The sequence below is a fragment of the Phoenix dactylifera genome, chromosome 10 (assembly GCF_051530095.1).
Source record: "Phoenix dactylifera cultivar Ajwa chromosome 10, Ajwa_hap1_PhDact_Kaust_v1.1, whole genome shotgun sequence".
In the NCBI taxonomy this organism is placed as follows: Eukaryota; Viridiplantae; Streptophyta; class Magnoliopsida; order Arecales; family Arecaceae; genus Phoenix; species Phoenix dactylifera.
Window position 1 is genome coordinate 21002533 of NC_143199.1, and position 13730 is coordinate 21016262.

At 38.3% G+C, this 13730-nt stretch overlaps 1 protein-coding gene across 3 annotated transcripts; it reads right to left on the reverse strand.

The window, feature by feature from the left end:
• Positions 1-1463: 1463 nt before the first annotated feature.
• On the reverse strand, positions 1464-7840 carry LOC103708048 (uncharacterized). Of its 3 annotated transcripts, none has more exons than XM_039117627.3 (9): positions 7540-7840; positions 7373-7451; positions 7176-7233; positions 6925-7016; positions 5937-6020; positions 5793-5831; positions 4335-4451; positions 1914-1990; positions 1464-1811 (listed from the first exon to the last, which is right to left on the reverse strand). In XM_039117627.3, the coding sequence occupies exons 4-9, from the start codon at positions 7003-7005 to the stop codon at positions 1688-1690; spliced, it is 522 nt and encodes a 173-aa protein (XP_038973555.1). In that variant the 5' UTR covers positions 7006-7016; positions 7176-7233; positions 7373-7451; positions 7540-7840; the 3' UTR covers positions 1464-1687. The 3 variants fall into 3 exon arrangements, with proteins under 3 accessions (XP_038973555.1, XP_089781929.1, XP_089781930.1); XM_089925803.1 differs by having other exon boundaries at positions 7165-7233; positions 7540-7812; XM_089925804.1 differs by lacking the exon at positions 6925-7016 and having other exon boundaries at positions 7165-7233; positions 7540-7812.
• Between the last annotated feature and the right edge of the window lie 5890 nt (positions 7841-13730).

Consider the following 13730-nt stretch of genomic DNA (forward strand, 5'->3'; position numbering starts at 1 on the left):
GAAAGAATTAAGTGCACACATAATAAAATACAGCTCCTAAACAATAAACACAAAGAAATAAATGGAGCTTGACTCTATTAGTTGGTTTTGATTGATCTTGAACGTGCTTCACCAACTCTCAACTGTAGAAGATATGATCGTTCATCTCACTATGAATGCTCTTGAATAATTTTTTATTTGAAATTCTCTTCCTTTTTATTTCTCTTTCTTGATCTAGTAGATTTTTCTTCGTACTGCTTGAGCTCATCTTATCCTTTGGTATTGCCATGCATTTATACCATTTGGAAGAGGCCAGAATACACTCCTAGCCTTTAGGTAGGTAAAAGAGCCGTTGTGAAATAAAAATAGTCGTTCTAACTTATAAAAAAAAGAGTCGTTACTGTTGTCAGGCAAATACCTAGGCCTATACAATCACCTGCTGTGCGGAAACATGCACAGCAGAGGACCCGACTCACTTGCATGTTTTACGTGTACATCACAAATCCCACCATCCAACACGTTATTTATGCTGATGCATATGCCATTGTACATAACAGATTTTAACCCATGTGAGAAGATATGCAACAAACATGCAAAACATGGGACATGGGAGGAGTGGGATTGTACCAACTGCTGGGCCATGCCCTTGTCAGTGACTCAGAAGCCTGCTAAAGGTTCTACCAAATAACAACAAACCCACAGCTCATCAAAAGCTACATCTAATAGAAAACTATAGAAAGGAGTAAATGGTGATATAGAACCTAACATTAAGCTACAAAATAAGTCGTAAAGTTGCCCTGCAGCAGAAACCTGCGGTCAGCCGTTGCCTCAGCTTGATCCAGAATTGTTAGCTTTACCACAATACCGCATGCCTCCAGTTTCTTTCCAAGTCTGGGTTAAGAAAATAATAATCATTTAAGCATGATAGAGTTGGTTCACCGCATTTTTCCATAAAACCTATGAATTCTTTCCATTCCAGGTCCCCCGGCAAACAGCAATCACTTCCCAAGGGGTTATTTCTTGTGGATACCCATCTACTGGACCATGCTCTCTTGAATGGAAACCTTATTGAAAATGAGACATCCAATTCATCCGAGAGACCTTCAACGTGAAAGATCAGCTATTACGAATCTCAACCAAGCAGTTAAAAACAAAAAGAAAAAGTATTCTCAAACAGAAGACCAGAGATCAATGCATCAACTTAGGGGATCGAAATACAGTGCATTTTCACGCTTCTTTTGTCACAAGAAGCGACAGGAAACGTATCCAAAGCAGTCTGAAAAAAAAAAGTACAGCCAACCAGACCTCGTTCGACCACCAAGATCGGGAATATGTTCCACCATGCTCCTCAAAAAAAGAGAATATCTTCTGTATCCGTCATTTGTTCAATGGTCTCACGTAATGGAAAAGGTAAATATTGGGTGAAATGGTTAGAGACGAGAGTTTCAAGAGAACAAGCTACTAAACAGTGATGAATACAGGAGTTCCAAGAACAAAGAAGTCCAGATTTTCTATAGTAGCAAAAAATACGAATAAAAATTTACTTAAAGAAGCTTTTCACATGCATGGCTCGAGCTAAAAACTAGATATGCTATAGCACTCTGACTTGAGCATACCTCCGAGAGTGAGCTAATACTCTATAGCAACTGTATCTTACAAAACAAAAGAACATCATTTCTTGTTTAATTTGCTGAGGCTAAAAAATGTTTTACATCAGAATGCGGGCAATGGCGAGACCAGCAGCATATATTGAGACAAAAGTACATATGCAGTATTTTATAACGTCATATTTTGCCGCCTCCAACTGGGCCCCCACTGCATAGATCTCATGCCTGTCACAGGATGGTGAAAGTTAGCTAGAACTTTGGGAACAAAAGCACACTTGATAGTACAGCTGTAACATGAGACTGTCTACATATGAAGCAAAACCAGACCTAAGCTCACTCCCCATTTTCTGGATATCGCCCTTAAGTTTTTCTCTCGTGCGTTGCAACAAAGAAAAATGATGCTCCTGCGACCAGATGGCATCAGGTTTAGAAAATCATTAAAAAATAAACACTGCATGCAATAATCTGAAAACAGATGATTTGTTTACATATATAATGTGCTCTCTTGAAATGGTGTAGTATGCTCAAGTAGATACCATGCACTGAGCTTACAGTCTGACATGTTCTGCAGATTGTACAAGTTTGTTTACAATTTGCATTTTTTAAAAATGATTCCCAATTTTACTGTAGAAATGGTTAAGAAAGAGCCAAATAGCTTAAGCTTCAGAGAAAAAAAGGAATATCTTATGAAGTTAGGAAGGCATGTGACCATTTTTTCTGTCAGTCTACTGCCAAGCCAGGAAAATAAAATCAAATTCTTGGGAAAACACGAGGCAAGATAACAAAATCAGATAAATGATTTTAGGGCCTCATTTCAACAGAATTATGAACTTCTACAACACAAACCTAGATCAGAGTTAAAAGCTGAACAAATCTTTTCTAATTAGCAAGTTCAATAGACATGATTGAAACCCATAATCAAATTTGTGCAGTCAAAGTTATTTCCTATAAAAAAAATTACTTAATAGCCCCAGTGTACAGCATCTCCCCAGAAAGAACTAAAAGCAGCAGAAAGCAGCATTTAGATGAACAAAAAGTAGAACATGATCCTCCATCGTAGATTAGTCAACCAACCAAGACAGGTTCAGAGAAAAAATCGAAGCAGGAGAAAGCTTTGCTACCAGCTAAAGCTAAGCCACAGCTCACTCGGTCGACAAGAATCTGCAACTCTAAGCCAGCTCACTTGTCAAATTATCCAAGATACAAGTTTAGTCTAACCAAAAACCCCAACTCACAAACTCTAGAGATCAGAATGTTCAAAAAACTTGATATCTGATAAAAAATTAAAAACCTACTACAAAGTATTTTCTAAATCCCTAAAATTTTCTAATGCCGCATTGGGACCACTAAGGCCCTGTCTGGTTTGGGAATAATTTTTTCAGCATCAATAGAATAAGTGGTATAATTTTGGGCAAAAAAAGAGGGATAAACAAGAACACATCTACTCAACCATTTTACCAGAACAGTTTTGTCCAGGTTAAGAGTAATGAGTCAATTTGTGCTTACCAAACACCAAGCAACTAGAGAAGTGCTTTTCTTCAGAGCACTTGATGGAAGTTTCATCAAAATCCCTTTTAGGAAAAGCAGCATTGTCAATCATGTTCTGTATATGATCATCCCTAACAAAAGGGTAAGGAAACTTACCTCTAGAAATCTAAATTGGGAACAAGCAACAAAGGATTTGGGTATGGGGCAATGAAGTGACGCTCAAAATAATTTGGGAATTCAGATATGCAGTGGTGCAGATCAAAATAAATGACTATTTATTGATTCAGATCAGCAGCAATCTAAATTTTGTAATAGAATTAATCCTTCAGCTCAGCAAATATTGTAAAGCAAAGACAAATGAAATCCTGAACTTAAGTAGAGAGACATCTAGAGCAGTGTTATTCAGACCTGATGCTCAGCAAAATACAGCAGTAGAGGAGGAGAATTTCAAAGGTCATATAATTGTTTAAACATAATATATGAATCCTAAATGCTAAAACTCCAATCCTCCCAAGATTGATCTTGATTGAATATGATAAGAATAAAGAATGCTCAATGGATGAAAAGCATAAGAAGAACGTACACTAGAGGAGGAGAATTTCAAAGGTCATGTCACTTTTGAATAGGAAAGTCTAATTATGAATAATTAGATTAGTTGGTTCTTTGATGTGACAAGTTGTTCCTAATTGTACGGTGAAAATAAAATCTTTACAGAACATAAATGGTCAAGGAATACTTCATGACAAAACTGCAAAACAGAAACCATGATAGCCTAAATCTTATCATAGGCACAATTCCATGTTCATAATCTAATTCACACAATTCTGTCAGTAACATAGGTCCAATCCCATGGCTTTCTTGCAAATATAGAGCATGCTAATAGTGCAATCCTTTATTGTTATTTTATGGTATGGTACACATGTTGATTTCAAAACGTACAGGTTGATTCTACTTGGTTCAGACCAGTGCAGACTGGTGTACAACCTCAAAACATATAAGCCGCAAAGTGAACAAAAGAAAAGGTTCAATAACAAAATTAAAGGCAACAAATGAACTTCTGTTGTCTAAGGGAGTACGATATGCAGTTGACCTGTGAAAACTTGCCCCCATATGGTTGTCCTCAAGGCCATGGCATGTCAATAACTAATAAGAAAAATGCATGCACATGCACACCTCAAGGTCACTTGCCAGATGAAAGTATATAGATTCACTATTTATAGAAAGAAAAAAGTCTGATATTGCTCTGCAAAGTATACATACATAATTCATTCCCCCACCACTAAATATGTCTTCAAATGGGTTGCCAAATCCAGCACCTCCAAATGGTCCACCAGGACCACCACCAGAAGCAGCTTGTTCAAATGCATCAGGACCAACCTGTCAGGATGCCCATAAATACATATGGTAAGTTACACTTAATGCAGAGTGAAACTTAAACAGGGAACCATGCAGGAGAGACAAAGTGAACATATGTATAAGCTAATATTCATAGCCAACTGCTTATCCTTGTTCTTTAGTTATATATCCCAAGAGGAGAAAAACACTGACCAAAGTGCATCCCAAACCAAGCACCAACATGGGCATAACTACTCAAAAAAAATACTAGGAAATACAGGAATTTGCTTAAAAGTCACACAGATTATGAGAATCTAAACACTTCTCTTTAAGTATCATAAAAGAATAAGTGCTTGCATTGGTGGTTGCTCTGCATTCCAAAGACCACAATGTTGGAAAATTCAGGAAGGGAATAAGAATATGGAAAATCAAGCATTGCAGATATTTCTTTCTGTAAAAGAGAGGCAAGCTCAAGAAATCAAAAGAAGAATTTAAGGGAAAGGGAAAGGCACACTCTTCAGGTGAAGGCCATTTGCTAGGATAGATTTGGTTGGACCGTTGTAAGCGACTTCACAGGTCATGCTGCTAGAAGCGTGAAAAGAATTAACATAAACACCCATGCACACATGCACATCTGCATAGATGTTTTAAGAGTTAAATGGCTTTTAAAAAGATATTCATTATTGAACTATTAAGGAACTCTCAAAGAGAGAAGGTTTGAGAAAGAAGCTATTGTAACAAGTATGTAGTTTTGTTGGTGTAGAGACAAATTCTGAAAATTTTCTCAACCTATCATGTAACATATCACTAGCTCATATCCCATAAAATATCGCTAACCTGGATATTGTTGTTATTCATAGAGAAATATCTGCCAGATGGTTTTCTTGCAGGACAACCTCCCCGATTGCCTATGCTTTGCTCTTTGTGTCATACTTCAGTTTTAACTTATCCCTACTCTTCCTATTAAGATTACATTCACTTTGCTGCATCAAGTTTACTAAAAAAGGCTTTGTTACTAGCATCATAAAGCCAAACCTGCATTGTTTTGTTGTTATACTATCCATGCATGTGCATGTAGTACTGGCCATAATTGACTACCTCAAAGCAAATTTATATTGCAATCATGTTCAACCTAACTCTAAAGAAAAAGATTCAGCTTAAATCTACACAAATATATTAGTTAACACTATGAATTTCATCCATCTAGACCATTGTCTGTCTACTCTAACTCCTTAGGAATTTGATTATGTTTGAACCAAGCAAAAATTACCCAAAAATACATAACTCTTTTACATGATCAGAATTTTATGCACCAAGTACCAAGCCATACTAAAATAAGGTTGCCCAATAATCAATGCAAACAGAACAAATACAACTAAGCACCTGGTCATAAAGCGAACGCTTTTCCTCATCTTTTAAGACCTGAAAAACAGAAAATTAATGCCCACTTAGTCTTACAAACAGAAATGAACAACTAAATGACTAACCTATATAACGTGCCCAAAACCTCATCCTAAATCAAATTACCTCATAAGCACGTTGAACTTCTTGGAATTTCGTTTCAGCATCAGCATCTTCTTTATTTGTATCGGGATGTAGCTTCTTTGCAAGCTGCAGAAAATGAAAAAGAGTGAAGATAGGCAGGATATACAGAAATAAATCCACAATTTAAGCCAAAAAAATCTTTCCTCTAAGCAGATTATAATATAAAATTTCAACAAATAAAGACAGATAAGAAAGAGTTTTGTCAATCTGCTACCAAATAGACTAATAAAATGGATCAAAAGAATCATGAAAAGTATTGTTGACAGAAAGCCTATCAAATCTATGTCCGCAAGAAAAATTAGTTGTAACGGTAACAACAATATCTATAAATTTAGATTCTTGCAAAGCAGCAGCATACATATCAATCTCTCACTGCAAAATTTTATTTTCAAAATAATTATATTGTTCCTGATCAGAAAATTCCTTTGCTGATTTCAGTGGCATAAAGAATGTAAATAACATTTGATATAAGGCAAAGCATTTTACATTTCACTAGACCCAAGTCAGAGCTTAAAGATTTGCTCCATGAACCAGACACTGACCAATGAGAAAGCAGCATCAAGAGCTAATATTTAGTATTAATTTGTTGGTTGACAATAAGAAAAATTCTAACAATCGATGAGCAGAAACTGTTGAGCTTTTTGGCTCAAGCAAGATACAAGAATGCCCATCAGCTTCACTTATCAATTACCTGTTATATTACAAGCCTAGCATATAGATCTTCAACTTTGTGTTTCAAAATTTTAGCTGGAAGGGTAACTAGCAAAGCAAAGTATGTGATAGATAAAAGACTACCCGTATCTTGCCACACAGTTTAGTCATAGCCAAATCAATCCTTGTTATTGTTTGATCATACATATTATACAATTGAGGTCCTTCTTCAACTAGATAAGTAATTGTAAAAGAGGATAGTGCCCACTAGCAGTTGCAGGCGAGCAGTCATTGAGAGCAATTAGAATCTATAACCCACCGCATAATATGCTTTCTTGATTTCTGAAGCACTTGCATTCTTGCTTACTCCAAGTACCTCATAGTCCTCCCTTGCGGACATCGATCTTGTTTCTAAAAGCCACAACACAATGGTATAGATAGAAGTAAGAATAAAATAACAATATATCCACCGATTACCTCCCCGGAAAAAAAAGGTCTTTTTTTCCTTTTTGGTATTACACCTGGCGTCTAAACAGGTACAGCAAGCACTACAGCTTACCATGAAATTACCTGCTTGGAAAATAGTGTTCCTGAAACGTTCCTCTCGAAATCCCAAACCTCCGTTTCACTGCAAAATTCATAATTATCCATGCTCAATCGAAGCAACCAGAATTACTAATATATTATATGGATGAACAAAGGTAAGGGGGGAAAACAATGTTTTCTATGACTACTTATTACAAAGCAAAGCAAGGAAACCGAGGCACCTGTTTCGGAATTCCCATCCGCGAAAACACGAGAAGAACTGCAAATCCCCGCAGCAAACCGGCGAGAAGAACCCTCAAGCTACAGGGAAAACAAAACAGAGGTAAGAAACTCTCGAATCGGAGAAAAAACAATACCAGAAGGTGGAAAAGAGGGTGAAATCTCTCACAGAAGGGACTGGCGATTCCTCGAGGAGTGGGAGCTTGGATCTCAGAATCCGTCGAGCGCACCAGAAGGCGAGCCTGGCGCCGGCGGGCCGCATCGTCGACGCAGCCCTCTCGATCACTGCTCGATTTCGAGGGATTTCTCCATTATTACGGTTCTAGAAGAGAATGATTGGAGCCCGAGTTCTTGGGAGGAGCGGGAGCGACTACGGACGCGAGGGGAAGGAGGAGACCCTTTTGTGGTGGTGGGGCGGGGCGGACCGAAGAAGGGGAGACGCGCTCAGAAGGGGCAAATTAGGGCAACTTGGGGAGCTTTTGGGGAGCAGTCGGGTATTTCTCTTTCTTCTGGGGGTTCATATGGAAGAGCCGGGAATTCTGGATACTTCTCCTTCTGACATGGGCTTTGGCAGGCCAATGAACCGGGCCAGCCGATCCATAAACTAGCCAATAGGCATAGATGTCCTAGGAGCGAAAAGGAAAAAAAAAACTAATATTCAATAATAATATTATAAGGTTAATATTGAAGAATTAATATAATTAATACAAAATTTTAAAACTAATATTGTTATACAAATAATAGTACATGTCATAATAAAATATATTATAATATAATTTATTATGAAATGTTCAGTATAGGTATAGACTTAGAATATCTAAGGTAAAGGGGGCTATGAAAAAAATAAAAATAGTAAAGTGGTTGAATCTAATGAAATCTACATTGGTTGACTAATTTATCTAATAAAATTCTAAAAAGAAAGATGATGTTGATGAAAAAAGGAAGAACACTATAATACGAATTTATATCAAGAAGGTCGACTATGAAAACCATTTTCTCCTTCAAAGATTAATATAGAAGTATTGAGAAAAGAGACAACATCATCAAATGATTTTTATTGATTTAGAGAAAAAATATAATAGAGTCTATAAAGAAGATTTATGGTGAGTGTTAAAAAATAAATGACTTTCCATTAGACATATTAATATGGTGAAGGACATGTAATATGGAGCGGTACTAATGTGAGAACTATACTTTGTAATGCCTTAGTAGATGAAACTAAGATCATGTTAGGCATAAGTTGGAATTATAGAGGAGCACATGAAAATCCAAAAGTTTTGGGCTAACTAGGATCAAATTTGAACACAGGAAATGCAGTTTTAATGAAATTAGAAGGAGAAATGAATGTGGAGTAACAATGAAGGATCATGAAGTTCCTAAGTCATAATTTTTGGTATTTATAATTGGTATTCATAAGGAATGGGAGATCAAAAAAATATCACCATAGGATTAAAACAAGTTGGATGAAATGGAGAAAAGCAATTGAGATATTATATGATCATATGATACTTGCCAATTTGAAAGAAAGATCTTATAGGCCATCATACGAACATCTATGTTTTATGGTACATAATGTTTGGCGGTTAGAATACAATATGTGCACAAGATGACCATGGCAAAAACGAGAATATTGAAATGGATGTATGATAATATAAGAAAAGATAGAATAAGACTCATATACCAAATCGAACCTTGCTACTGTACTACTATCTTGCTAGTATGGTACAGTACAGTATGGTATGATTGGTATAGTAGACCTTGCAAAATACAATCATCAAAGGTAGTACTTAATGCATGATATAATGTGGTAATCGACTCACAATTTGGTCTACAAAACTAATATAGAATTGGATTAGAGAATAAAGACATGTAAGAGAATACTAATCATCAATTTAACTCCTATAAAACAAAGTCGGTGGAATCGTCCCGAATCGGACAGTTTCGGCCGTTACGGGCCTTACCGGTGGCTCACCGGTATGGTTCTAGCAACAGAAACGAGATCCGTTTTTCGAGATCCATTTTCGGAGCCGCAGAAGAAGAAAAAGAGAGTGGGGCAGGGAGGGAGAGGTCGGGATGCCAGCAGAGAGCCGCAAGGGGCCGGCGAAGGCCGCGACAAGGGAGGATGTGGCTGAACCTCTCTGTCGACGTCCGCCAGCCTCTCTCCCTCTCTCCCCTTCTCTCTCTCTCTCTCTTTCTCTCTCCCATGGTACCGTGCCCTCGTCGGTATATGCCCGGCATGGTGTTAGGATCTGTCACATGCCGCAGAAAAATTCAAAAATTTTCAGATCTGCAGCGGAAGGCATGCAAGATCCCGTTCATCGTATGAACGTATTTTAAAACCGTTCATTGTAGATAGATTAGGATTAAATACTTATAAACCATTTTAAATCATTAAGAAGATCAGATATTCACCTTGTGCGGGTAGATGGTCTCCACAAATCTGATTTACGTGGATTTGTTGAAGGTTCAATGGAAGCCGCACATGCGTCCGGCCTCTACGGGTATCCACACGAGGTAGTGAACCGATCGAAGCTTTCGTATCTTTCCGGGGTGCTAGCTTCCTTGCAGAGATGGCTATTGATAGCTGATATCCTTCCTATCAATCAACTCTTGAATGCCTAAGGGAGGAGGAAGAAGAAGGATGGTTCAATGGAAGGAGAACAAAAGCCCGCAGCCTTTTCTTTTTCCTTCGCGTAGGAACCAAGGAAGGGGATGAAGTAGACCACACCAAGAGCTTCTTTTCCCTTGCTTCCTTGCGGCTGAAAGGAGGAATGGAAGGGGCTTTCTTGCTGCCGAAATCCCAAAGAAAAGCATAAAAAATTCGTAGCCCCTTTGAACCCCTCTTTTATGGTGTGTGGATAGAGATGAGCTCCTAAATTTTAGGAGCTCATCTCTATCCCATTGTGAATTCAAAATAGGAGGAGTGTGGCCCCTCCTTTTTCCCTCACGCCACCAGCCGCCCCTCCCTCTTCTCCCATTTGGTTAGCCCCCACTCAATCTAATTAAGTGGGGAGGGTGGGGTCCAAGTGCTAGGATTCAATCCTATTCAAAATAGGATTTGCACCCATTTCAATTTCCTCTAAATCCTAATCTAATTAGGATTTAATTGAACTATGACTCAATTGAACTCTTCAATCCTAATCCAATTAGGAGTCTTTTAATTAATTAGATTAAAATTAAAATTAATTAGAACTTAAGAAAATCCTAATCTAATTAGGACTTATTAAATTTCAGCCCTAAGACAATTAGGACTTTAGAAATCCTAGTCCAAGTAAGACTCTAATTTAATTTGAAATCCTAATCCAATTAGAACTCCAAGGATCCTACTCCAAGTAGGACTCATGATCAAGTCCAATTAATTAAATCCAATTAATTAAATTAAATTGCAATCCGATTGCAATTATTCCTTCTTCAACTCACTAACTCTTAGCGGGTTAACCAATTATCAATCAAATTGATTATTTGTGATTCCTAATCATAATTCAACCATCGGATCCGTTAATACCTCTAATGTGTGTGACCCCATAGGTTCTATTCTGACTGGTAGTGAAATATATTGCGATCTCTATCACAATATCATTGAATACTCCTTTCAATGGGTTGAAACAATTCCAACTCAACTCACTAGGGATCATCGACCATCAAGATGGTCCCTGTGAGTCTCACTATCCACCAGTGACACCTAATAGTATGTAGTGGCTACCCAGCAGAATAGAATGATGAACCTCTAGGTGCAGTTATCATATGATAAAATTCTTCTATCGTGGATCCCTACAGAATGGAGGTCATGAATAACTCGTCAAACCCCGTCGTCTATTATATGTCTAGATTTATTCGACTTGAGTTCAAAAGTGAAAAACTCTTTCTCCACTGTATATACTGCCCTGGCCAAGGTCTTAGAACTCAGTCTTATAAATCACATAGGATCTCTCCTCATCTATCAAGGTCGATAGATTCCATGTAGGTGCATACCCTACTTCTACAGTGAACCTACTGCAGCCAATCTACACTACAAGGATCCATATGACTAGAGACCATGTATATGTGTAGTCAAACTACAATAACCTCACTTTGAGTAGCCGAAGTACCGCAAGTCAAAGGACCAGTCACACTACTGCAACATCAAGCAAGTCACTGACGAGTGGATAGACATCCAAGTGACTTCTTGTCTTGGTCACACTCAGTACCCTTATTTTCTAACAAGCACCTGCACTCTCACTTCAGTGTCCCTACAATGTGGACTCGAGTCTCGTCCATCCATAAGGAAAGCGATCTGTGCACTGATCGGATCGATCACCGTTCTCGTGATGATCCATTGATCAGGAGTATTTAGAAATTAATCACCAATGATACATGGCTCAAATTCTCAACTCTTGAGAATATGTATCATCATCTTATTAATTTCTTGGATGATTCATAAACACATAAACAATATGAATGAAAAGAATGCTCATTTATTATTCAATAATAATAAAGTCAAGTACAAAACAATATCCCAGAATTAGTAATGTGTCAGCCAGATTGGCTTCTAGGGTATATATCTAACAATCTCCTACTTGCACTAAAGCCAATCAGTCATATATCTAAGTTCCATCTTCTCAAGGTGGGCTTCAGTCTTCTGCTGACTTAGCTGCTTAGTGAGCGGGTCCGCCACATTGTCCACGGAATCTACTCTCAGCACCTCGACATATTTCTTCTCGAGGTAGTCGCGTATGAGATGAAAGCGTCGCTCTATGTGCTTGGACTTCTGATGAGACCTTGGCTCTTTAGCAAGAGCTATGACGCCATTATTATCGCAGTAGAGTGTGATGGCATCTGATGGCATTATATCTATCTCTGCAATGAATTTCTTGAACCAGAAGGCTTCCTTTGCAGCTTCAGATGCGGCGATATACTCAGCTTCCATGAGCAACGATCGGTTGTTTGGAACTCTTTCAATTTACCGTACCACCATTGCACAAGAACACATATCTAGATGTAGACTTTCTATCATCAATATCAGTCATGAAGTCTGAATCTGTGTATCCTTCTACCTTTAACTCTGATGCTCCTCCAAACATTAAGAACAAATCTTTAGTTCTTCTCAAGTACTTAAGAATGTTCTTCACAGCTGTCCAGTGCTTTTCGCCTGGATTCGACTGATATCTCCTAGTGACACTCACAGCAAGGGCTATATCAGGTCGTGTACACAGCATGGCATACATGAGGCTCTCTATTGCCGAAGTATAAGGGATCTTGCTCATGCGTTGTATCTCTTCAGATGTGTTGGGGCACATCTTCTTGGAGAGATGAATCCCATGCCTAAGGGGTAATAGACTCCTTTTGGAGTTTTATATGCTGAACCTCTTCAGCACCTCTTCTATGTACATCTTCTGTGATAAGCCAAGCATCCTCTTAGATCTATCTCTATAGACCTTAATCCCCAAAATATAGGATGCTTCCCCAAGGTCTTTCATGGAGAACTCTTTTGACAACCAGACCTTGACCGAGGTTAGCATGGGAATATCATTCCCTATTAGGAGGATGTCGTCCACGTACAGTATGAGGAACACGACAGCACTCCCACTAACCTTTTTGTAAACACACGGTTCCTCTTCGTTTTTGATGAAATCAAACGATTTGATCGCATCATTGAAACGAGTGTTCCAACTCCGAGATGCTTGCTTCAGTCCATAGATGGACCTTTGCAGCTTGCAGACCTTGTGATCTCCATCACTGGAAGTGAAACCCAAAAGCTGCTCCATATAGATATCTTCATCAAGATATCCATTCAAGAAAGCAGTTTTCACATCCATCTGTCATATTTCATAATCATGAAATGCTACAATGACAAGCAATGTTCGAATGAATTTCAGCATGGCTACAGGTGAAAAAGTCTTCTGATAGTCAATGCCTTCGCGCTGACTATACCCTTTCGCCACTAGCCTTGCCTTATAGGTCTCTACCTTTCCATCCGAACCTATCTTTCTTTTGTAGATCCATTTGCATCCAATAGGTACTATACCCTCTGGTGGATCTACTAAGGTCCAGACTTGGTTGGAATACATGGAGTCTATCTCTAACTTCATGGCTTCCAGCCATTTCTCGGAATCGATATCTGATATCGCCTCGTTGTAGGTATTGGGATCCTGTACGTGTTCCCTATCTCCCATGAGGAATATTTCCTCGGTATCCTCTATAAGCATACCTAAGTATCTATCAGGAGGATGGGAGACCCTACTAGATCTATGAGATGGAGGAGGTACTATGTGTACTGGCTCTGTATGAATAGGTTTACTAGATCTATGAGATGGAGGAGGTACCATGTGTACTGGCTCTGTATGAATAGGTTTTATAGGATCCATGACTCGTTGCTTGTCA

Coding starts and splice junctions, on each gene's coding strand:
- LOC103708048 (XM_039117627.3), bottom strand. CDS start 7,005: ATGTCCGCAAGGGAGGACTATGAGGTACTTGGAGTAAGCAAGAATGCA. Junction 6,021..6,924: donor TCAAGAAAGCATATTATGCG/GTGGGTTATAGA, acceptor CATTTTCTGCAG/CTTGCAAAGAAGCTACATCC. Junction 1,991..4,334: donor GTGGTGGGGGAATGAATTAT/GTATGTATACTT, acceptor ATCTGGTCGCAG/GAGCATCATTTTTCTTTGTT.